A 27,561-nucleotide genomic window follows, 5' to 3' on the forward strand; every position below is an offset into this window, starting at 1 on the left:
GTCTTAAAGAAACAGCTTAATTTGTGAAACGGTAACTGTTATTGCTATTTTTATTAAAAAAACTAAATGTCCACCTCTAATGCAGACTACAATTGTTAAATAAATAAATAATTAAAAAAACAAATTGTTTGAAAATAAATATTTAATTATGGCTTTCTTTTAACATTTAAAAATAAACATACGGTATTCAGTTTTGTGTACAATTCTTAACATTTTATAATTTTACAACAAATTGGCAAGCTTTTACTAAGTCTTAGTAGTGTAACATATTTTACAGCAAAGCTGAGATTGAAGGGGGATTTTGTAATTTTATACAAAAATGTGATTCTATACAAAATTAAAATAAACAACACAATCATAAAATGGATGATAAAACAAATAGCAATAATTGTATTTACAGTATTGATGTTTTATTTTTTTTATTACATACATACATTTCGTGATAAAACTCCATAGTTAATATTGATACATAGAATCTAGGAAACCTCTCGGTTTAGTTACTAGTCTTGTAAGATGTTTATTTAGCCAAAAGCGCCCATCGGTCAATAAAGAAATAAGTAAAACTAAACCAAGAACTTTGATTAATAGGTATTTTCTTTGAAAATGAATTATCATATTGATGGTAAGAAAATACAGATACAGGGTATCCCAAAACTCAACATATTTTTCTTTCAAGGGCTGATATGTCAGTTCCCAACCAGAATATGTACGTATAACCTCAGTCAAATCCTTAGTTTCCGAGATATCAAAGAATTATTAACAAGTGTCAACAACATTCCAAATCCCAATTAAGAAACAATTACAAAATGACCATATTTTGCAGTTAAACAGCAATTCTTTAATGCAATCTTATTTTTAAAAAGTAGACTACAGTAAATGAGCGATTTTTTTTTAATTGCCAGGTTAGCTTGATATATTTTTTTTGCAGTACGAACAGTTAAAGTTAGCTGATAAACAATTGAATGAGGAATTTGAGCCCTGGGGAAATTGGACACAAAAAACGTTTTCTTACGTAAGGTAAAAATTAGAGCATTAAATTAAACGGCAAAATTATTTGAAAATGTTTATTTTGTCCAATTTTGTAAAATATTTAAATAAAACCGAACTACATTGAACGACGTCACTAGTTCATATAAATCGATCAATGATTGTGAGAGTTATGGAAGATTTCCAGTTTACTTACTGTCATCGGACCAATCGGCAGAACTGAACGAGAAGAAGCGGAAGAGAACTTGAGACGTACACACGGAGTAATTTCAGAAATACAAAACTTTAAAAAATCGTAGCGTTTAAATTAAAAAATATATTTTTTGGCTTAGTTTAATAGTCTATTAACAAATAAAAAACCACTGAACTTCCTCATTGTGTCGAAGGCCATATACCATACAAATGAAAAAACAAAAAAACATTTTATTCAAACGTAAAATGGTATATATAGCAATAAGGTACTATTGACAATCATTGAATTAAAAAATTTAAAAAAATGATTTAACTGAGCTTTGCCTAAGTTGAATTACTCCAAAAAAACAAATCCTTCTACGTGGGCATAATTAAATTTTAACTCATGAATCCGGACATTAAGGTTTTTTTTCCCATAGAGGTACAGCACTTTAAGTATTGTTTTGGACTGTAATCAACAGCAGGGTTATTCAGGATTGCGTAGCATAAATTAGAATCCTAGAATATAGAAATTTGTAGTTGTGGTACTTAAGAAACTGATCTAAGGCATATATTTTAATAAAAGTGCAAATATGTATCTTGAAAACTAACGATTTTTTCATGAACATTTTCTGGTCGTCATGAATCGTCGCCGTATCAGCTCACGAAGGGAATACGTTGAGTTTGGGATACCCTGCGTGTAGTTATTGCTTGCTATTTATAAAGAATAAGCAATCATATTAAAACAACTGAAATCTTTCGCAGTGGTCTAAAGACAATGTCAAACTAAACAAAATAAAATTTATTAACAAATAAAATTTTTGGTATATGACTAAAATTATATTATTTTGGTGGGCTTCAATAACCAATTTATTAAATGATCACCGCATCAGATTAGTAAGTTAGTCTTTGTAAGTGGAACATTGGAAGGATTGATTTAGATAAAACAAATGTAAGACACAATTAGAATGTTTAAAAAATACTTGTCAAAATTGAATTTTATGCAATTTTATCTTACTTGGGAGAAATTAAACCGGGTGTTTTCGAATTCAGCAAATATTCAATAACATTAGTAACACTGGAATGTTGACTAAATGTTAGAATATGGTAAAAACATTTTGGAATTACACGAAAAATATAAAAATTAAACAATATTCAATGGAATGAGATAAAAAAACACAATATTCCATGAAGCAAATACAAAATAGCGTATTTTCTCATAATTTTTATTTTTAAATAAGTAGAAAATTACAATACTAACTGCACTATAATTTTTTCCGTGCTACGTCAGATAAATTTTCTACAATGGTTTGAAATACGCATATTTTAAATTATCTGTAAACAAGACATTCATGCCCCACGGGACAAACGTCACATATTAAGTTACCGCGCTATACTTGTACGCAATGTTTGTTAGAAACGCACTTGGCAGGGATAACCGGTGACATCAAATACGAACTCATTTTTAATCTCGAAAGTTAAGAATGAAAATTTATTTTTTGGACAGTGGCAGTTAGAATTACAATTGTAAAAATCCACTCTAAATATTTAATATATTTCAATGTTATTCCTGATTTGTGAAAATATCGTATTATATGTAAAAATACAACATACAAAATAGTTTAGTGGCAAAAAAATCGTACAAGTATTTGTATTTTGTTCAAAAAGATATTAAAAATTAAAATAAAGTTGCAATAACGATAAATAGCATGTCCAAGTCTACAATGATTAAGAAGAAAAAACATTTTTTACTCTACAGTCCTCCTCTGAACAGGTTATCCTAGTGAGGACTCTCGAATCAGTTTTGTTTACAATTTTTTCGTTTAGTATAGTTGAATAAATATATGGTTTATCACAACCCATTTCTACAAAAATATACTTTATGTATGTATATAAATACCAAAATATTACTCGTATGAAATTATTATGAAAATTAAGTTGCATTTCACTGAGGTTATCCTGATTTTATAATACTTTCTATCAATCAAAAGGTTTATGAAATAATACAAGGCCCGAGGTTAGCTGCTCTAACAACAATAATATTGAAAATACTTAAAATATAATTTCTGGTATAAATTCTGGATGATTTTTCCAAGAATACAGAGATCTTTTTCTTTTTTGTATTTTTTTTTATTCATTAGAATTTTTGTTTATCACACATAAACTTGCAAGCTAGTAATAAAAAATCAATTAATGACTGGTAACAACTTGAATATACATATATATCTACTTTGTTTTTATTTTTAAATGAAAGTAAATTTACATGAAAAGTTTTCTTTTGTACAAAATTTACCATTTTAACTAACCCATGTTTCTGGTAATTAAAAAAATAGGGAGTAGTTATATACGCAAATACATTTTTATATTATGCTGAAATATTAAGTTCACTATAAGAACGTTAAAAAGAACTCCAAGCATTAATTTCTCGATAAAAACATTGTTTATAAAAATAGTTTTGATACTATACATTTAGAGAATGGTTAAATTAACCAAAAAAATTTGAGACTTAACATTTTGTGACTTTTTATAAAATATTATTAAATACTAGTAGGTATGTTTTTTTAGTATTGAGATTCTTTTGATTAGATTTTATAGAGTTATGTAAAAATAAGTTAAAACTTTTAAATATTTTTAAAGAAAATTACAATGCAAAAGCTTACATCGATATTTCAAATAAAATAATTGAAAAATCTGGCATTATTCTTAACGTGGTCAGTAAAAATAAAAACACAACTGCATTAGCGCTCACTCTAAGCACCAAATAGGTGAATAAAGATTCAGATTCAAGAACAAGCTTAAAAATAATTGTACGACTTATCGTATCTAGTCAGTCACGTATTCCAGTACCGCCCGTCGAGGCTAACTTCACAATGTATATAACAATAAATATGTACAAAAATATATAAAGAATGGTTAACTTATCCACATCTCGTTACAATAACCATATAGAATCTGTTTGTAATGTAACTAAAATTATAACACTTATAGTACTGACCACTACCAAAGTATCAGCGTGTAATAACAGGGCAGGGCAATGTAGGATACAAATGATTAAATTCTGTAAAAAAATAATGTTCACACTTTGAATACTAACGTACCATTAAAAATATAATAATGTATTTATGCTCTAAGTTTATCATTCACCGTAATAACAGTTAGTGAAATTAGCTTACAATATCTGCGCAAGATGTTTGTTCTTATAGCGAGTGTATGAGAATATGTTTACACTATTCCTCGTTCTAAACCCGTAGCACTACCAAAGTAGTTGTAATACAATACGCCCTCAACCAACTAGAAGCCTGAAGCTCATTTATCGCAACGATGAAGCTACCCTTTATGTCAGAAGACACAACTAAATTACTACGTAACAGCGCCAATGTAAAAAAGGTTGGCGAGAATGGTATAACACCGGAGTTGGCATCAGCTGGATGTGGCGTTGTCCACTCCGGAGAGGAAATCGTTCTTGTTGCTGCAGTTTTCTACCCCTTCTGGCTTGTGGTAAGTCAGCCCTTCACTCTTAATACTGGTCCCGGAGAGAATATCAGGCAGATGCATGACGCTGTCGATTATGTAGTTTGGAGTCACAGCTGGAGATTCGGTTTCGTCAGATTTAAGCGGTACCCACACAGTTCCTCCCAGTTCCGCTTCAATGCCACCCTAATGGATTAAATTATAAAATGAGAGCATTGTACTTGTTGGTAGATTATTAACAATAACTGTGATCAACGGGACAGAAGAGGCATGACTAAATCTAACCAATACTTAAAGGTGTTGAATGTAGACAAAACATCTCTATGCAAAAGCAGATTGGTCTATCCTCTATGTCTAAACGGCGTGATGGTTTGTTTGTTTGATAATACATACTGTTTTCATGCACCGGTCTTGAAATGGCAAATTTGTTGATTTCACAAAATATTGTGAAGATTCAAGATATTTCAAATAAAAATATGTATTTGAACATAGTTATGTAGAAAGCAGCCAGTCCACACTTTTGGAAAAATGAAATATTGGTGTTATCTGGTGCAGTAAGGTCAATTCTATGTTCTGCTATAAACAGCCAGACCTATATAATAATCACCTTCTGAAAACAGTTTTGATCACAAAACCGACATTTCTCAATTTGCAGAAAACCCCTACAGCACTAGATTTTTTTTACAGTATAGATGCTAATGGGAAGATTAATGCCTCCAGAAATCTAGTTCTCTTAAATAAATTAAGGTGGATAAATACATTAGTATTTTAATTTTATAAATTCGATAAATGCATAAGTATTTGAATTTTATAAATTCGTTGATTGAAAAATATTTGTAACAATAAAACATGTCACCACAGAAATACATAATGTCACCACAGAAATTTTAATGAGCTATTACTCAATATTAGATCTGGCTGTTTTCTGCAAAATACATATTTTAGATTTTGTGGTCAGCCAGACTTTAAAAAAATCACCAAAATTCCTTTAATACTTTAATTATTAATGAATTCAATTTTAATTTAATCATTTTTAAAGTTATTCTAACAAATTATTTAAGTGATTTTTAACAATTGAGTATCTTAATTTAAATAAAATGTTCAATACATAATGACACAACATACATGAGAGTTTTACTAGGGCTGGTTGTTTTCTGCAAAATGGTCATCTTAGGTTATGCGGTCAGCCAGACTTTCAAAATCATTAAAACTGGTCAAATACATTTTTTTTTAGTGGTATAAGAAAAACAAATGCACGCATTATTTATCATTTGCCAAAGTAAATAACAGTCCAACAGTCATTTGATATTAAGAAGTGGCATTATAGAATTAATACTTTGACAAAATAAAATAAAATTCCATGTTTAAAAAATTATAAATGTAAAGAATAAATCTTTTCATGGTTAAAACATACATTTTTAAATTTTAATCACTAGGCTAGGTCATTGTATGTGCATTAGATTCTCGGTAATGGGGTTTGGTGGACAATTAGTTTTTTCATGGTCATTACTTTATATATTCTAGTCTCCCATAATAGGTGCGATATCCAACCTGAATATCGGTCTCCAGTTTGTCTCCGACCATGATGCAGTGGCGAGGCTCCACGCCCAGGAACTGGCACGCCTCCTGGAAGATCTTCTGGTCCGGCTTCTCCCACGGGAGGTCCCCCGACACGAGGATACAATCAAACAGGCACTTTAGCTGCAGCCTTTCTACTTTCTCCCATTGGGCGCGCGAAGGTCCATTTGTGATCAGGGCCAGCAGATAATGATTTCTTTAAAATAAAACAAAATCAATTTAATATATTTCTTTCATGATTGTTGTTTAGTCGCCCTTGTGGTGTAGTGGTCAGCGCGTCTGCCTACCATGCAAGAGGTCTCGGGTTCGATTCCCGACATGGTTGATATGAAATATTGATTTAAAAAGTTGTTTTTACACTAGAATATTTCAGAGTCCCTGGACTGGCGCCTTCTTACCTTCATGTTACAGAAATGATCAAGATACTCTGCGATTGGTGTACCGATGCAGTGCCCTATGAACCATTAGGTGCGGATAGGGAATATATAAATAAAAATACAAATTTTAGCACAAAATATAATTTTTTATACTATTTCTGGCCAATTACCTTTCATTCCTAACCTTTCCTTGATCCATCCTCATAATACCTTTACATCAAGAGAAAAATTTGGAAAATACCAATAAACGCAATAGCTTATCATAATCAGCCAGCAGTGTACCATCTGGAGAATATGGAGCATCAATATCTGCTTCTTTCCTCTCCTCAAATATATCCACCGCAAAGCTAAATTATATTCCTTACACATAATACAGTCCGCTTTTACTTAACATCACAATCATACTCCTGTCCACACCCAGTGGTGCATAGGGCATTGCATTAGCACTTTAATGGCAGTGTGTATGGATTATTTTGGGTAATCGGTCGGTATGTTACAGGTGCCAGTCCAGGAACAGTTAAATACAGCGGTGTAAAACAGCATTTACAACTAATATTTCATGTCCATTCGGCCGGAATCGAACCTAGGACCTCAGTTCTGTGTTTAAAATAGAACCAGAACCCTGAATGACTGTTTTATTACTCGATGGCTAAAGAGGTAAAAATTCTGAAAAATGAAATCATTCTGTCTCTCCATACATAGCTCGCTTCCTCAACATTCATGCATCTTCTCATGTACGCACGTAGATTATTACGACTTTCGACAAGTCCGTCTTCAAGTATTTCTTGTACTCGGTCATGCCATGTCTTTCTCAGGCTTCCTCGTTTTCTGCGTCCATCAATATTCGCATCGCAAATCTTTTTAGTCGTTCTTTTGCCGTCCATTCACTCTACATGTCCAAACCAACACAGAACTCCTTTTTTTATTTTGTCCATAATGTTTATCTCAGCCTCTTATGGATGGATCTTGACATTTGTACCTCTACGCAAACAGCGCACTAAATTTAGTGGACGTGCATTTGCGGTCGCAGGCCCTATGGCATGGAATGCTCTCCCAGCAGAGGTGCGAGACTGTGAGAGTGAAGTGATGTTTCGGAAAAAACTTAAAATCCACATGTTCTCTAAATTATTTGAATAAATTCGTAGCATGTGATAACAAAACAAATTGTTTTTAAATTTTTAAAATTAAATTACAAATTTAAAAGCTTTAATTCAATTTATTTATCTATATAGTCACTATGTAAAGCGCCATTGAGGTATTATATTACGAAAATGGAGCTATATAAGATATCCATAATAATAATAACAATACACCTATCGTATATAGTTTTACCACACATTCGCCCAAGAGACGTATTTCGACAGCATTTATCCTACTTTAATCCATTCCAATTTCACACTTTGCTTCCATTCAAGGTAGGAAACTTTGAATTATTTTATTTTAGAAAAAGCCTACTCTAAAGAGGGTGAGCCAATTGTTACCTCAAAGATAAAAGGAGATTCAAAATTTCAGGGCTGATGGCGAGGTAGTGATATCTTAGTTCTAGCCACTGCAAGTAGATGTCACCTGGAAATAGATTTCTCAGTTATAAATAGTCATTGCCACTGCACTTCTACACGATCGAGACCTTTGTTGATGTATTATAAGAATAGAGGGTGCAGGTATGCAATTAAATAAACGGAAATAAGAAAAAAGCATTGATTTATTGATTTGTTAAAGCATTATTTCAGCAAAAGTAAGTAACATTGAAAATGATGACACTTTATGTCACAACTTGACAAGTACTAAAGTATACCATTTGATACTTGAGTTACACACATGGCAAGAATATTGGGTAGCCTCCTCCCAAGCCAAGGGAAGACACCTTTTCCAATTGAAATCAAATATAAAAATGAAAAGCCTTGGTTCTCCAAAGTGATTCTGAACAAATTCGAGACATCTTCTATGTGCAGAATGCGCATTGGACATTGTTGTAATAGTTCTCATTTGTTTAGAATCCATGTCCGGGACTCTGCCATGTGCGAATGTCAGCTTGAAGAGGAAGATCTGAATCATGCTTTCTTTGGATGCCCCATGAATGATTGTTATCCTGAGTTCCTATCTGACCTCTCCAAAATCAGCGTCCCATTCCCTACTAATATTTTAACTCTCTTGTCCCCACCCAATAAACAGATATTTAAAATTTTATGTAAATGTGTAGTTATAAACGGAATATTGTAAATAAGTTATATATAATATTAAGTGTATGTAATATTAAATACTAACACACTATCTTGTATGTATAGTACTAACATATGTGTAAATATTTAAATAAGTCAATCTTAAACTTGACACTGGCTAGAACACCCCAGTTAGGGGTAAAAAAAAGCCAAAAAAAACTAAGAAGATACTTGAGTTATATGTAAAAAAAAAATCAAACCCGGAAAAAAAGCCTTTATATAACTCTTTCGATATCAAATATAAAAGAAAGTCAATGTCGCATTTTTCACACATCCGTTGTTCTACGATCCCGACGAAATGAGCTTTTATGTTGTGTTGTAAAATGTCTAAAAAACTAAAATGGTAAAAAAAAAAAAAAACTGAATTGGGTTATATTCCCGCGGACTCTTAATTAGAGGTCCGAGGTTCACTTTCTGCTCTATCACAGTTTGTTTTCTATTCTTTAGCTCAGTTATTTACTACTATTAAGTTGAAAATTGAAAGATTTAGGTAAATATTTCAATTAGTCAATTATTTCAAAATACATATTTGCAGATAATACAAAGTTATATGCTAACTCACTTACTCACTCAACTTAACTACAGCAAGACCTGGACAGTATTCATGAATGGACCAAGAAATGGCTTTTCACACTCAAAGTTAACAAATCTACATCTCTTCACATCGGCTCAAAAAACCCCAAACTTATAGTTAAGGACATTAGGTTGTTGGAAAGAGTCCAAAGATGAGCTAAAAAGTTTTCGCCGAGCCTAAAACGGCTTCCATACGAGGAGACTAAAAACTCTCGGTCTCACAACGCTGTAGGGACAGCGAGAAAGGGGTGACCTGATAGAGACATACAAGATACTCAAAAGTCACCATAGCTGCCCAAATTTGGATCCCATGTTCAAGCTTAAACAAGATTTTCGCCTTTGAGGCCACAGTCTCAGGCTGGAGAAAACGAGATTCAATTTAAATCCACGGAAGCATTTCCTGAGCAATAGGGTTGTTGATGTTTGGGATAAGCGGCCACAGGAGCTGATCTCAATGTGTAGATTCATTTCGGAAAAGTTAAAGTGCGCCAACAAATAACTTTCGTTAAAATAGATTTAAGCATATCAGCTTTAAGCTGCTCGCTTAAAATTAATATACTAATAACATTGCTAAGAATTCATAAAACGAGAGTTATTTCATTTGGTGGCTATCTGTACCGTAATATCTATACATTAACAGGCGAATGTTGCACAAGTTTGCTAATGAATATTTTTTATTGTTAACTAACTTGCAAGGTGAGAGAATTCCTCCTCCAGCGCTTGACTCCACAAGTGTATGCGCCATGTATCCAAGTCATATTCAGGATTGTCCGGACATCTGCGAAAGGCTCGTAGGAAGGTGGACGTCGCTCTGATGGCTTCATCGTGAGGTACTCCGTATTCTTCCGTCAATATTCCATTCAGCTATCCAAGTTTTATAAACAAACAGATGGAAATCAGTACGGGCTTACATCAGAAATTATTCCCCTGTATTTTTTTAAAAATTCTTACACTTTATGATTTGGTGCTTCTTACTTTAAAAACATATTTAACTAAATTCTTCCAATATTGAATAAGATATATAGGACGCTTATCAAATAAACAAACAAAAACAACATGTCAATATTGGCCAAATCAATTAACATTTTTAATATTGGCTATTATAATATATTTACATAATATTATAGATTAGAAATGCCTATCATAGTATTACGTCTCTAAATGTCAAGGAGAGATAACCCATTAAGAACGGAATATTATATAAACATTAAACGTCACTGATAAAGCGTGTTGACATGTTAATGAGAGTTAAAAATATAATTTTATAAAACAATATACGTCTTTTTTTTACAATGTTATGGCTTTTAAAAAAAATAGTTTGATGAGCCCTCGGTGAGTAGCACAAGGTTGTTACATAAAAGGAAATCAAAGAAATTGTTTCCTTAAGACTTTGAATAAATTTACATCAATAGGAAATCGTTTAATATATTTCCGTACAAGAACAAGTTTGACCAGATATGTATCATGTACATTCTATTACAAAGGGTATTGCTATACATTGTATCGCAGTGAAGTAGTATAACAATGTGCTACTCTTATAAAATGCTTATTTTACACATGTTCTTAATCGATACACACATTTCATAATAGAGAGGAAATCATTTAATACGAGGAAAATTAAACAATTCATATATAAAAACATCAAAGTTCAGAACAAAGATACCTAAGCGCAATACAGTGAAAAGTTAAAGGTATATACTTGGTAAATTGACACAAACAATTTGCATTAAATAAAATCTGATTGGAGTAATTGAAAGTGTTAATAAGTTATGCTAAGAGTTTCATTAGTGGAAACTTTACATTGAATAATTATACATACGTATTACGATACAAAAAATGTTCATGAGGTTTCTTGTTTAAATTGTTATTTATGAAGAAAACATGTTTTCGTACTCATGTAAATCTCATGACTTCATCTTAAATGATTTCCGCTGTAAACACATAAAATTAATCTACTAAATTTCTAGGTTACGTAGTAAATTCTAAACAACAATAATTACAATCGGAACCAGTTATGCTTTTTCCATTAAGATAATTGGTTGTTTTAGTAGATAATTATACAGAAGTGTGATTTTCCATAGGTCACTGCTATATAGAAAATTACTGTATGAAGTCTCAAGTGGAGTATTTAATTTTGAATTCAATAATAATCAATTCTGTGATTATTACAGTCATGTAATGACGCAATTATACGATGCATTAAGATACGGATACATGTCCAGCAGCAAAATTATCATATATTTGTTAAAGATTTATATAATGAATCAAAAAGAATAAATAAATACAAAAAAATAAGATTAGATTTAGAAAACTAATGAGCCAAGTTTTAAAAAGTCATGGATAAGGATCAACTAATACTCAGCATTTTTGGCTTCAATAGAGGAAAGATTCAATATTTTAATACACCATAATTAATTTAAGCAGCCAAAATTACTGAAGGTGTTTTAAATAGGCGACTGAAGTAAATACAATAATATATTAACGATAAAAATGTTTAATTACACACGGAAATTAAAATTCTTTAAGAGTAATAACTGGAAAGAAACTTTAAATTATAATCTGTTTAAAATGGGCAGCAAGGATGACATGAGGATTAGTTGTATCGGAGAAGGCAATATTATGTTGCAAATATAAAGTTTAGTAGCAACAATGGTCATTACCTCATGGCGTTACACAGATTAGTCACATACTCCAATCTATTTATTACTTGGCAAAGTTAGGAGCTTCTATAGCATTCCATTGTCAATCCAACTCTGTAAAGGTGATTTCAGGTGAGATTACATATAGTATGAAGTATAAAGTGTTTACATACCTACGGAGCGGAACCATCCAGGTGAAAACAAAGCCACAAGACATGCTGATAGTGAGATCTGCTGATGTTTTAATTTACAAGTTGCAGTGTATTAAATGTGACTGGTAAACAAAATGTGATGGCAAAACCAGAATAAGAAAAATGTGGAAAATATTTGCAAATTTTAACAATATGAAAATAATAGTCACACATTCAACTTGACTGAGCTTTGAAAAACCCACCCACAGATATGTCCAAAATAAATATTAAGCGGCAACCCACGTACCACCTGTTCCCACATATCAATGGGGGAGTTCTTACACACTTTCGCGAGGAGGGAAACATATTCATAGGAAAGGTAACCAAGTAAATGATAAACATCGTTAAGATTAAATTAAGGTATTTAATAAAATCATTGGTAAAGTATAAAAAATTACAGAATATAAAAATGTAAAGGTATTTGTAATATTAACACTATCTAAAATGAGATAACTAATCGCCAAAAAGCTTCTTGCCTAACTCCATAAATCTGTGATTACGGCATACTCGGAGGGCATCCGCCTTTTTGAGCACTTTAATAACTTCGGAGTTGGCCTCCACCAGGTGACAGAGAAAGTCCTCAAAGGCTGATTTCACGTTTGGAGGAAGGGTACCAATTTTAATTTTTTTGAGCATTTCTAAAATTCCTTCTGCCCATCCACTCTCAATGGCAAACTCCGATATCCACGGTACCAGGGCGAGGATGGCGCTCATTGTTTGCATTCCCAAGAACCATAATTCCATTATTTCCGACCAACATTCTTTGTATGTCATGGAAACAACCATAGCTGTAGGGTCGTTAGACTCATCTACGGTGTATGCATCCCATAAAAAGCGGATGGTTGACTGAATATACCGACAAATAGAAAAGTCATTCTTTTTTACTTTCTTAGATTGCTGTTTCAGTAATAAAAGACCGAGAATTGCCATGTGACCGTAGAGAACTAGATTTTCCGGGGAATTCTTTAGTTCTGGCAAGTTGTTGAAAATAAAGCTCATAAGAGAATTGAACAAAATACTGTCGTCAACGACCTTGGCTTCTAAAACTGTCAAGTTCATGAAAATATTGCAAAGGCTCACCATAGCTGTTCTGGAATCTTTCATTTGCTCCAGAAGTTGAGGGTCCATTTCAGGTTCAGGTTGCGTTTTGACCTTCAAGCGTTCCGACTTCGGTACAAGGGGCTTCTTGTAATGAACGATAGACCAATGGAATGTCATACATTCAAAAAGAACTTCATCTTGTTTAGAGCTCATAATAATATCTCTAGCCTTATCTTCCACCACTAAATGGCAAATTGACGGTAGCATAATACGAAGAATATCCACTTGGCCTAACACCGAGGTTTCAGTCTCCATAGAGGAGTCACCTTGTCTCTTCTCAGCCAGCTTCTTGTTCCTGTTAGCGTAAAATGTGTCATTGGCCAGTGAAAGCATGTACGGGAGCAGAGCGTACACCTGTGTACGCATGGCTGTAGTCTCCTGCGCTAACCACGCAACCAGCACTCTCACCATAGCACAGATATACACCTTCTCAGCATCAGGAAGCTTATCTCTTCCTTTATCATTGGAGACTTTAGTGAGTACTGAAACAACGGCCGTAAATGCCCCTTTAAGGCCCGTGTAAACGGTTTGTTTTTCCTTTTGTTCCAAATCAATTTGATCGTTAGCCATGTAATTAACAGCGAGCTCCAGAACCACAAAACAAGCGGTGACAAGCTCGGCATTAGCGTAAGCTTGCTTGAAACTTTTGTCATCGAGTTGCATTCGGACTTCGATTGCACAGAGCTGAACCAAAAGAAGGAAAAATTTCTTGGGATTTTCATCATCGGTTAAAGTCCATTCGATTCCCATTAAATCCACTACATTGGACGCTAGCTTCAGTGCGGGATCGCGTTGGTTTTTTCCAATTCTACTTCCAAGAATATCGTTCAGCGCCTTGTAAACACTCAAGGGCCAAATTTCATCCGATGCTGTTTCGGAAACAGCTTTGCGATTACAGGTGAATAGCAGAGAGTTGAGAATTCCTGCAAGTTCAAACTTTCTATCCGAATGGTCTGTTTCAAAATCTAGAGCGATCTTATTGACGAGAGAATTGAATATTTTAGTATCCGCCCCCCACGCTTCGGAGCCGCCGCTACTGACGAGCGTGACGAGGAGGTTTAAAGCTTCGTCAGTTTGGAAACTTTGGTGGGAATAAATTTCGGTCATTTTAGCAACAGCTCCTCCCTCAACGAGAGCTTTCCTTCCCGCCTCTTGAGAGGCGATACACTGCAGGCACATGTAGGCTTCGTTAACGACCATCAGGTTGTCATCATGGTCATCGTCGTCCGAGGACTGAACAATGTCGAGGAACACGGGGATGTTGGCCACCATCTCGGGGTGGGAGGCGATCTCGGGATCCTGACAGAAGCACGTAAGAATGGAGAGGGCCACCGACTTGTACACGGAGGGCGGGCAGTCATCGGGAACATCGTTACTCAGGAGCAGCTTCTTCAGAAACTTGAAGCCGATAGCTTCGAACAGGGCCTTCTTGGCGTTGGTGTTGCAGTCCTTGGCTTTGATTAGTTTGGTCACCATAAACAAGGCCGCGAACTTCTCGGTGTCGCTACTCGCGGCCTTCAAGATGGCGATGCACTTCTTCACCGGTTCGGAGATGTCACCCATCGTGATAAACAAAGGCGACCCTCGACTAGTTACCGACTACGACACGACACTCGGCGCGGATAATCCAAACGACAAACTGCAGCGCTTCCGCGATACTCGCGCGCGATCACGTGTATATTTGGAACATCAGCTCTTCCAGAATGTCTAAATCGGGAGACGGGCTCCTGTTTCCGATGTTAACAAACGATCTATTTTTACTCGGACGCGAGAACATTCGTTCGGCCGCTGGAATACTGCGTATGCTAGCGGTCGGCGTAAAACCGTGACACGCGGAAATGAGGTTAACAGTTTTTAAAATCAGAATAAGTAAAGATGTTTCGATAATTCGTAAATTTTCCACTTCGGCAACTGTTATTTATATATATACTATGCGGGTAGTTTTCAAATCCCGACATTTACATTAAACTTTACCTTGTTACAAGTTTTGCTGTCAGCTTTTCGAGTTTGGATCAACGTATTATCCAAGTCAAATAAAATCGCAGCAACACATATGTCATCTTTTCCGTTCGTAGCGGCCATTCTTTAACACTTTTCCTGATACGTGATAAATCTACGGTGAAAATATATAACTGATACCAGTACAATGTGTTTTACAGCGAGTCGATTCTCCGCCGCGCTGTGATGTCACGTAGCCATGAAAACTATAGTTTGATCAATATATCGTGTCATTGTGCCGTCTATGGCGCAGTATGATTTTGACAGCTAAAAATAAAAACTCTAGCATAGCGACACATAGTACTCTTCCTAGGGCAGCCCAGAAAAATAAAACGTTTTATTTTATAGATATTTCAAATAAATTAAAGCGTTATTTTTTTTAAATGGAGATAACAACAACAAAAAATAGATAAAGGTCAAGGAGAAAGAAAAGCTCAAAAATCTTGTCTATCCCTTTTTTAAATTCATTTTCCCATAAACAAACATAATAACAAATTTATCAACAAAGTAAAATTAAGTTTTCTGAATAAAAAGATGAAAATGCACACATTTTTTTCTTCTAAACATGTTCAATTATACGTTATAGGTTACCGAAGATACTTAAAATGTTCATGCAAATATACTCATTTTGTAGATATATATGTATATATAGATAACTCTTTTAACTTCCCATTGTAATCGGGGCCTAGAAGACTAGATGTATGAAGTATTTTTAATACCAAAATAATTGTACCCAATAACGTACCTATCGAGACGATTCGATTGGGCTTGATTTGATTTTAGAAGTCGTTTATATTGAATTAAATAAGTATGGACGCATGTGGCGTTTCATCCTCTCTGCCTTCTTCTAAGTGAGAATGGTGCAAATGGTGCAAATGGTGGTAGAAGTTGTAGCACAAAGGGGAAAAAAATATTACCTAAAATGATGAATTTGCCGAAATTTTGTAAATGCTTTCATTAAAAAAAATCAGCCATTGGGAAAGAAAAAAAATCTTTAATTCAAACGTGTATGTTATTTATATTACGTTTTAAAAATAAATTTGAATGCTTATAAAGTGACATTTCAGTCAAATCACTTGAAGGTCATTTAAATGTAAATATTAAAGGCCAGTAGTGCAATCATTAATCATTGGCAATGATTAAAAATCAAAAGTTAATGTATTGTAAAGTTTTACTTTTTTCATTAAAAAAAGATAATGTTTTACCCTAATTTTCATTTTTAACAACTAGTAATAAGTAAGGTAGACCAGGGGCAATTGTACCAGGGTATAGTAGTACCAATGGAAATTACTTGCAAACTATTTATATTTATAGTAAATACATTTATGACACGTCAGACGACGCATCTGACATGTCTGAGCAGTTTCTTCAGTTGCCTGAGGGAATGAATAGGCGAAACGCCGAAATTTGCGTCAAAAGGTGAAATTTTTTTAGATCGCATTCTTATTTGGATTTCGCGATTTCTGGGCTTTGTTTTTTTAAGTTAACTATTACATTTATTTCTTTAGACATTTGTGTTTATGTGATGGTAGGTTTTGAAGCATTTATGAATAGAGAACAACAAAATGTTTGCCTTTTAATTTCAAATGACCGCTGGGAGGCAGATATACCAATTTATTCGGTAACAGTCGTAGCGGTACAATTGACTTCGTGGTAGAACTAACCTTGACTACTTTTTAAAATAGATATTCGAGTGTAATTCGCAAATACTTTCATATTTTAATGTTTTTTTTTACGAGATGCCTTAAAACCGACCTAAGTATGCTTATTTAATTAAAGGGTACATCACAAATATTATTGAATGCATTCATTTGTATTTTGGTTTGTTTGAAACCAAATAATTCATGTAACCTGGTGAATGATGAGTGCAATGCAGTCAGTGAAAATTCTGGCCCACAAATATTGTAGAAAAAATATTGCATAGAACAGGGTGGTGGTGCAGTAACTAGTGCCGCAGACTCATTGATCAGAAGTCTGAATTTTAGTCGTATCGTTTTATAATGGTCGATCACTCACTGATCGCGATAGGATCATGCACTTTGTGATTATACGACGTTTTATTAAAGTTTTCATTTTTTGTCTTCTTTTTTCTTAAAATAATATAGATAGGTCATGACAAAGCCGTCGAAATATTTGCTGGGGGCAATTGTACCACAACGGTCAATTGTAGGCTTTTAAACTAGTATAAATTTTAGGGTTGTTTTTTTTCTGTATTATTGAGAATAAAATATGTTATGCTATAAACAATTAGTTCTTTTATTACATTAACATAATTAAACTTTGTATTAACGTTTCAACTGATGAATATTGTGCGAGTTTTGGTAGAGCCGGTAAACTTTGGATTATCTTGAAAACGTTGGGAAATTTTGGTTGGGATTTTTGACTGAAAAATGTAAACAGTTTCCTTTGTAAAAAATAGTGAAGTTTGAAAACATTATCGTGGCCAAATACTAGTCCTGTGGTGGTACAATTGACCCCTAGGTTCAACCTAGGTCAGTCGAGCTATTTCCCTTTATCTGTTTATAGGTTTATAGTTTAAATCTAATGAGAAATAGAAAAACGAAAATATAAGAATTATATAGACACATAACTCTTCGTGACTTTTTTAAATAATGTTAATATCATCGACGTAGAAAAATGCCAAAGTCGAATTGGCACTATTGCCTCCGGTATACCCTATTACTGATCAAACAACGGAGGACTGTATTAATTAAGTTAGTAACCTGTGCGAATAAAAAATAAGCCGAATGATATTTTTCGAAAAAAAATATCTCCCATGACAAAATTATTGCAGTTTACATTAGCAAACAAAAACGGATGAAAATAGGTTTATTGGAATTTAGGAATAGAGACATCTTTTGACAGATATTCCAAATATTATCTTGGATACCAAAGCATTTGCAAGAAAACTTACGGGGTTGTAGGTACTGTTGGGCCGAGAAAATTCTACCTTGACTATTTTTGACTCTTTGGAAATTACTCAATATATAGTGTTTTAATATTAATTCACGTAATAATTCATTTTTTCATTAAGGATTTTCCTGAGGGAGTATTTTTTTTGGAGGTGAAAAGTATATTTCACGTTTCAGCTCTCCAGCCATCTCTATGCAAAAAATCAACTCGATCGGTCGCTCTGTTTTGATATGAAGGAAACACTAACAAACAGACAAACACACTTTCACGTTTATGATGTTGGTATGAATGAATATATTATTTATTTTCTTTGTTACCTATGTAGGTACGTTGCCATCGTCATAATTTATTAGGAAAATTATATTGAGGGAGATGGACAAATTGACTATATAGACTAAGGTAAAAATATTAACAGTAACAGTCGCATTTATTTATACTTTTACATTGTTTGTATTCTTTTTTTTTACTTTGCATCACAACAGGCCAGGAGGCCCAATTACAGTGGTGAATTACATCACAGAACACCCAGGCTTGAGAAAAATATTTTTTTAAAATTTTTGTGTCCTCACCGGGAATCAAACCCGGAACCTTCCGTGCGTGAGTCAAGCGTCTTGGCCACTACACCACGGAGGCCGCTCCCTCACTGGGGTGTCCCGTACTGAGGGAAACATTTTACAAAATGTGAAACATGCCTTAAATTAGCCATTTAACAAAGTTAACATAAAAAAATAAAAATAACATAAAAAAAACGCAATTAATCCAATTAACATAATTATCATTAACACAATAAACAATAAAAAACTAAAATAACCATTAAAAACTTAACTAATTTATATAGACCAATAGAACAAATTTCATAAACAGTACATACATTTTACCTATTTGGCTTGATCCACTCATCGATCCGTGTGCAACCCACCTCCACTATCCATTTTTTATAGCAATTTTATATTGTGAGAACTTACTAATTGTCCTTATGGATAATGGAAGTAGATTGTACACTTTAATCGAGTAGTAGGCCAATCCTCTTTGACCGAAGGTTGTATTTATTTTTTTATTTTTTTGCAGCATCAGGGTGGAGTATCTAGTAACTCTTGTATTTGTAACGGAGGGTAAAGAATAATGTTTACGTGCGTATAGTAACAAAGCTTTTACATAAAGTTGTTTTACAGATTTTACATTAAGCATTGAAAGCAGTAAATGTAAATTCTAAATACACGAATCTTTTAAAAACAAAGAATATTTTTAAACAATAATTATCCGTTCATTAAAACTTAAAGTTTGTTTTTGCAATGTGCGGATCTGAAAAAAGGCCACGAGACCTCTAGAGTCTAAAACGGATCCGGGTTAGTGGAGGAGGCTTTCAACGTCCCTGTTATAATATAATCGTTTCCCCTAGCCGAGTATTACTTTAATTGCATTGCATGTTTGTGTTATTTATTTTTAATATTGTGATATGTATTTCTCCACTGGCTTGAAATAAGGTTAATATCCTAGTTAGTCATCATTATTCCGCGTCCCCTCCTTAGTTGGAGCATATGGTGTTCACAAAGAGTCTCCAGTCATCCCTGTCGGTTGCCAGCTCCTGTGCATCCCCTTGAGTCAGGTTCGCGCCTCGTAGTTCTGACATAAACTGCCGACGAACATTCAGCAGCGGACGTCCAGGACGCCGAGAACCGTATGCCTTGTAAAGAAGGCAAGCGTGGTTAAGGCTCTCAGGAGGCATCCGCAGCATATGGCCAAGCCAACCGTATCGCCTCTGCTCGATGAGAGTTGTCACAGGAGTTTGCCATGTCCGTTCTCTTATTACTTCATTCCTTATTATTTTAATTAAATTCATCCATTAAAAATAATACATACATTACAAACTAAAATTTAAGACGTGCATATTAAAAAAAAACAAACAATACATAAAGAGACTCTTGTCAAAACAGAAAGAAAATCCTGCTCCGGAAAACCCCTTTCGGATACATGGAATAGATCAACATCTAGAGTGATGTTGTTCAGCATAGCAGTAGCCCTTCCAACAGGCATAACCATCGGCAGGTTGGTCCTGTTTATGGGAATATGAAATCTATGCTGTCGCTGTCTTAGGTAATTACTAGGAACATACAAACCAATGCTCATCATAATCTCAGAATTATCGATCGTACCGCGCAACAATCGATAAAAATGTGTAGTCAAATACACATTCCTTCTAGTCTCTAAACTGTTGTAGCCAAGCATACCCTGAAGAAACTCGGGCGGGTAGAGCCGAGGATAATACCCGCGCTCTCTCATGTAGAGATATCTCAGAAACTTCTTTTGGATTTATTCTATCATAAGAGAGTACTTCAGTTCACGTGGCCCCCAAATCATCGAGTAAAATACAAAGTCAAACCGCCGCGCCCCCAAGATTCTTCTGGACATATTTTCGCAAAACTCAGCATTTTGCTATTTAGAGCCCTAGTGAGGTGCCACGATTTGCACCCGTAGTCCTCTACGGGCTTCTATAGGCGGCATTTAGTTTTCACTGAGTAAATATCCGATCTCCGGACAGCTTCGATCTAGTGGAATTGACTTTCTTAGGATGAAGTTAACGATTATAAAAAATGAATGGTTCAATGAATGGTTCAATAACCAACCTTGACGAACTCTGGTGGTGACCTTAAACCAATCTGTGACAACATCGTTAGTTTTAATTCGGCATTCGCTCTTTAAGTGAAGGGCTTTGCTAGTGAGGAGATTTTATACAGGTACAATGTTTTGTACAAAATGTAAAATAACCGAAATCAACACAGGACAGAAGTCCAATAGAGTGTGTTTTTTAATTTTTTTATTTATTGGGGATATTAACGGTAATACATGTAAAAAAATATAACAAATAAAATATACAGAGAATAAAACCAATGACATATCTACAGAAATACATGAAATACTCGTACAATACATGTTAGTGTGTTAGGGTGAGTGTAAGTGTGTGAGTGGGGGAGTGAGTGTTATAATGGAATAAGGGTGGACATGTGTGTTAATATTATTACACAAGTCTCAAAAACATATAAAATATAAAGAATTAGATATAAAATAAGATTTTATTGCAGAAAATACTAAGTATAAAAGAAAAATATGTGTTTTAAAACGCGCATTTAAATGTTAATTTGTTACAATCAAAGCGATCAATAAGGGGAAAGTTCAAATTATACTCCCGAGCTAAACGTATAAGTGAAGAGTTCGGGACATAGTTCGCACGAACTGCTGTCACATGAAATAGAGAGCTCGACGTGTGACGGGTGCGGTAGCCAGGGACATTTAATGATAACTCCGACATAAGAGCCGGGCTATCAAGGCGTCCCCTAAGTATGTCATGAAGGACCCCCATGACTAATAGTAGACGGCGATCTTCTAAACTAAGCAAGTGGTGCCTTTTGCAGGAAGACATATAATTTTGATCGGTATACCATCACGTATTATGTTCTGGTGCATTTTGAATAACTTTGTGTGGTTAGTATATCTTTTAGGGATATGTACCTTATTATATGAAATAAACAGATGATTAATAGGGAGAAATAATTAAAAAAACAACCGTACCCATCAGCAATATATCGGTTTATTTACATCATACCTAAAACACAAAACATTTGAAAATAAAATTTACATTAATTAATAATTTACAATAACGATTTCATTATAAAATAACTTTCTAAATAGAATTTCACAAATTGTGTAATATACAACATTCCTTTAAGGCTGAAACCATGATGCTTAAAAATTTATAAAATTTAGCTCTTAGCGCATGTACAAAATTTGGCATTAGATATATTATGTATTTATAATTCCAATTTATTACCTACATCGTTACATCATTCATTCTGAGAATTCGTGTTTGTAAATTTACTATGTACGCTCAGACCACGTGAAAATAATGCAAAATTACTATCCAAGTGTTAAAACACAGTACCTACGTAGATAAATGTTATGGAGTAATAATTGCTTACAATATTATTTCATATCCGGTGTATTTCAGAGAATGCATTACATTGAAACGGGTGGTTTAGGGGATGATTCATAATAATAATAATCTATATTCCAGCTAGATTGGGCGGGTAGTGCATTACCCAAAGGGTACACATAATTTGAAACATAAAAAGGAAACATGATAAACAAGAAAAATAACGACGTAGATTATGAATAATTTCTAATAAAATATTCTGTTTTACAATTTCGGCAAAATATAATTCTTTTGTAGTATTTTAGTGTCTAAACCACCACAATCACAATAAAAATTAAATATTTTTTCTGTTCCAATATTAAAATTTAGGTAAAGATTCTGATTTACATATGTTTATTACAATATCAAAAATATAACTAAAGGAAAAACAGTGATATTTAAAATGTATTGTATTCATTAATTGCCAAAATGTAACATAAAATTGAATTGTATTAAGATGAATTCATTCGGTTTTGAGTAGCTAGTAGAGTCTGTTCAAATCTTTAGTAAACTTTGCTTATGTGTGCGTAGCAAATGTTTTCATGTAAATAATTTAAATGTGCGTGCTTACACAAACAATAAGTGAATAACGCACTACAGGGCGCTCGCATGTTTAATAAGGCTATATGATTGTGTTAGTGCCTGTCGGTGAACCAAGTAAACGTACAAATTTCGTTTGTGTTAGTAAGCCCACTAGAATATTTATTATTGAAATAAAAGACGAGTGATACTTTAATCCACAAATTTGGAATATCCAGTGACCAGTTTCATCGCTTTCGCGACATCTTCGAGACTGGTCTTTTTATTAAGGAGTTCAAAGTATTTATACAAACCAGAGGTAAGGATAGAGAATTCATAAATAAATAATAATTAAAATGATATGAAAGTAAATTAAACAGAATTATTTTTGTCTTAAGGATCATTAACGCAATTTTTCGGATAATGCTATTTTAATGAGTTTAAGTATGTATTGTATATATATTATTCTTAGTGTCCGCGATGTCAAGCGATGAAACCGGTCACTGGATATGCCAAATTTGTGGATTAAAGTATCACTCGTCTTTTATTTCTATAGTAAATTACAATGACCTTCCATCAAGAATTTTGATTTAGAAACTTAAATTAATGTTCCACTAGAATATATTATTTGAAAATGTTATTTACGAAAAGTTTACCAAATATTTCAATGGACTGTAGCTTGGTAGGCATCTGTTTTTAAATATTTTTCGTCATTATCAAATACGACAATTATATTAGTTTTTTTATGTATCAATATAAAATATCGATTCTTTGATATTTTGGATAGTTTGTATTGAATAATTAATCGTAAAATTAAAAGACAATAAGAAGAATACTACTAAGTTCAAAAACATTTATTATTTTCCATTGCGCTCATTGTTTTTTAATATAAAAGGAACATTACTATGTATTACGTAGTTAGTGTGGGTATACATAAACCAAACGAAGACATATTTTGGAGCTTTGTCCAAACGACGAATGGTAAAAAAATATATAGTTTGGATGCGTTATTTACAGAATTTAAGAAAGTACAGGTTTGTATTAATAAGGTACGAACAAAACTAGTAACTTCTCTCAAGTTGAGCTATTTCCGAAGACATTAAATTGTCTACAGAACAATTTAAACCAACAAAAGTTTTTGTCATCCTTCAATTTTGAATCAAATAATTTTTGTATTGACATTTTAGCTAATTTAAAAGGCTTTGTATGAAGGTACGGACAGTAAAAAATAAAAACGTAATTAGTAGGTACTATGTTTTGCTATTGAATAGTTGCATCAAATGCGTCCGAAAGTTATTTTTTTCTACTTATAACGTAGAAAACATTCATTGAAAAATAACAAGTGTTATAACAATAATAAATCTACCAAAAAAATAACATTTAATTTTGTGAAAACAATAATTGGTGGATTGCATATTAATAATATATTCTGATCTGTTTACTTTTTGTCACAAATTTACTTTAGAAAAATTTTATGATGACACCCTTTTGAGGAGAAATGCGTATTTAACACAAATGAAAAAAAAAAATACTAATATAATCAAAATGTGCATTGATAAAGAAATAAACAATATTCTGCTCAACAAGATCTAAATTTTAAGAATTTTAATAAAAACAAAAAAATGTTGCATCAAGTTGTTTAAAAAAACATGATTGCTCAGGTGCACTTTTATAAATAAGTTGTGATTGAAATAAATTAATTAAAAAAAAAAACAAGTATTAAAATGAAACGATAAAAAGGTGTAAGCGATGTGTAATTTTAAAATTGGAAAATATTATCTTAATGTATTAAATGATGACATAAAAAGTATCAACTTAAGTCCAGGTTAGGTTGAAGTGCGTGGCTTTAAGCTTCACTTAATTTGGAAATCGAACAGTAATTAATATAGCAGTTTGAATTTATATTCGCGCTTTTCCGGAGGAAGTCTAACCGCTCGCCCGATACCGGAAGTCGTGCGGCGGCGGCAACCGAGGGCGGGAATGAAGGGGATTTCCCTCCATTATTTCCCCACAACTGTCATTTAACGGGGCGATTATTTGTCAATTTTAAAATTTATTACCTCGAAATCAGCCAGAGAATGGATTTCGCTTTCTTACTTATGTAGCGCTGCCGGAGGTGACGCGTAACATCGGCCATTGTAATGGCGTCATTTGGGAAAATAAGAAATTTGGTTTTGAGGCAATAATTACAATTTATTTCCGTGATTACTATTTGGGGTAACGTGGTGAGGCTTCTGTGTGCTTGCAGAGTAAGGTAAAAGTAAAATAATGGATTACAACGTAAAAGGCAATAAAATATTATACGTATTGTCAAGAGAAATTGAAATGCCGTAAAAAAAGACGTTTCTTTTTGAGAAGATTAAAAAACTTATTTTTAGTTGTGACATAAATGCTTTTATTGACTTACATCAGGAACAAACAATTCCTTGTCTTCAACAATTAACATTTTGACATACACACTCCTAGAATTTACCTCTGGATTAATTGCGGTTTACGGCTGTCATAAAATCATGTTTATACAACAAAACTAGAATCTAAATTATTTATATTTTTTGTAAAACAAATTTTTACTTCGTCGTATACGAAAATAAAATTGTATGTCAACAGCTGGTATTCGAAAATATGTTCTGTGTATAAAAGCAATTAAATGACGGTGGTGGGGATTATGGAACTATGTCTTATTGTTAAATCAAGATCTGAATATTTTAGTGCACAAGAAAAAAGCCACTTTCATAACCCCTGGAGTAAAAGTAAATTAAAAATTCCATTGACGAAACAATTGTATACAAAGAGGGTGTATGCATGGCAGTTAATAAGTTTTCCAAAAAAATTAAAGAATAAACCGTATTGCAAAAATTTCAAGAGATTTAAAAGTGTTTCCAATAAATGAATGTTTCTATAGTATAAATGAATATTTGGAAGATGCAATTGGGTAAGTTAAAATGTATTAAATATAAATAACGCAAACATAAATTATAAAATGCTTTTAGTGTTAGTATTTTCTTAACTTTTTATTTATTTGTTATTGTTTATATTTTGACTCTTTAGTGTATTTATTATTTGTTTTTGGTCAGATTGTAAGAAGTTGCTAGTGGCAATAAGTCCACCAGTTAACAGTGTATAGCATTGTTATTATTAGTGAATTATACAAAATAATGTGTAACGAGCAAAGTTATTTTATTTAATTAATTTGACTTTTTATTAGTCTTGTTTTTTAACATTTTACAACAGCGATGAAGAACATTTAAGAGAAGGTAATATAGAAGTCAAGGCATTTACAGGGCTTATGACCTATCATTGGCTGGTTTAAGTGGTCACTTTACACACTGTGAAACATTCACCATTCAGTGAGTAAAGGGCAACTTAAACCATACAATGACAGGTTACTAGACTTCTATATTACCTTCTCTTAAATGTTCTTCATCGCTGTTGTAATATGTTAATGTTAACAGCTCCCCAGGGAGTTGAATCCAGTCCTTGTCTACAAAAATTTTGACAAAATCAAATTATTTTAGAATATATATATTTATATACTGTTTAAATAAAAGAAAAATAAAAATCTGCTAAAGCGACTTGTAAGCGATGATATTATTTAAAGATAAAACTGTTAGGCCGGGTAGTTTGATAATTAGTAATAGGTAGTTAAAAATCGAAAGTAATAGTAATGATTTTAAAAACAGTTTTTTTTGTATGAAAAATAAATACTTCTTCAAAACTTTAACTATTACTTTAGATTTTGAATTATTAGGTGCTAACAATCAAATAACCCGGCGGGAGGGCTTTGATCAAAACGAAACTTATATTTGATTTGAAAATTGAATGCGATATCGATGCTTTATTCCTCCGCCGCCATGTTAAGTAAAATGAAGGAATTCGTTAGTAATTAATCCAGTGAAAGTTTGTTAAGAAACATGCATTCCAAGACTCTCCACGATGGCGGTGTACCTATTAGCAGCCAATGCTGACCTCTTGCTGCGAGCAATTTGCAACAAGAACTTCGAACAGTCAGAATAGTTGAAACTTTCGGGTTTACAATTGTTGAAATGGACTTGCTCTATCCCGAATCTGAATTATATAAGGAATTTAGTAATCCATTTCAAATGTATCGAATGATTACCCCATACGATGTTCAATTTAAACAAATACTCCGCATTCCGCCCGGAAGTTGAAAGCGATATAATGCAGAAACAAAACCACTTGGAATTGACTAGAAAATTTAACCCCGAACTACCGAAAGGTAATGTTACCGAAGAAAATATAATTTGCATAGATGATAATTGTATTATCTACGGTTATTGCCTATTATAATTGGTCACGAATAACACAAGTATTTTATCTATGCAAATGTGGATTAGGGAGTAGTTATTTCCCACTTTTTTAGATTGCGAGAGTGGTGCAAAGGTTTACACACACATTAACTGACTGATCTCTGGTTAACTAACCAAACTTGAAAAAGAGACAAATGAAACAGACAGAAAACATGAAATATTTGGAGTAGTCATTGACCAACACTTTCGCTGGAAATCCCTCATAGATACGACGACTGACAGATTAAGAAAACACATATGTGTTTATGTATTCGACAATTTAAGAAATGTTTTAGACCACAACACTCATCGCTCGCTGTACTTTGCACTCTTTCTATCAGTTGCAACATGTGGTATAATAGGTTGGGGTGGTTGTGTTCAGGTAATCTATAGACCGCTCATGATCATCTAAAACACAATATTAAAGATAATGTTCAAGTACCCTCCTACCTTTCCATCGGACTTATTCTAAAAGGCCAAAGTCCTCACGATTTGGCAATTTCATTTTAAGTCATGTCTGATCTACTATTACGCCAGTAGTAAACAAAGA

General features: G+C 33.2%; 2 protein-coding genes across 2 annotated transcripts; both read right to left on the bottom strand.

Moving 5' to 3' along the window:
- Positions 1-124: 124 nt before the first annotated feature.
- On the bottom strand, positions 125-15,545 carry LOC148285758 (N-acylneuraminate-9-phosphatase). Its single transcript, XM_088233280.1, has 5 exons — positions 15,282-15,545; positions 10,066-10,240; positions 8,066-8,150; positions 6,181-6,403; positions 125-4,815 (listed from the first exon to the last, which is right to left on the bottom strand). The coding sequence occupies exons 1-5, from the start codon at positions 15,387-15,389 to the stop codon at positions 4,579-4,581; spliced, it is 828 nt and encodes a 275-aa protein (XP_088089406.1). The 5' UTR covers positions 15,390-15,545; the 3' UTR covers positions 125-4,578.
- On the bottom strand, positions 12,551-15,288 carry Neurochondrin (neurochondrin). The gene has a single exon (XM_088233179.1). It carries the CDS (start codon positions 14,868-14,870, stop codon positions 12,660-12,662), a length of 2,211 nt encoding a protein of 736 aa, XP_088089305.1. The 5' UTR covers positions 14,871-15,288; the 3' UTR covers positions 12,551-12,659.
- Positions 15,546-27,561: the final 12,016 nt, after the last annotated feature.

This window comes from Micrasema longulum, unplaced genomic scaffold, assembly GCF_059751315.1.
Source record: "Micrasema longulum isolate JH-2025_06_02 unplaced genomic scaffold, ASM5975131v1 h1tg000008l, whole genome shotgun sequence".
NCBI lineage: Eukaryota > Metazoa > Arthropoda > Insecta > Trichoptera > Brachycentridae > Micrasema > Micrasema longulum.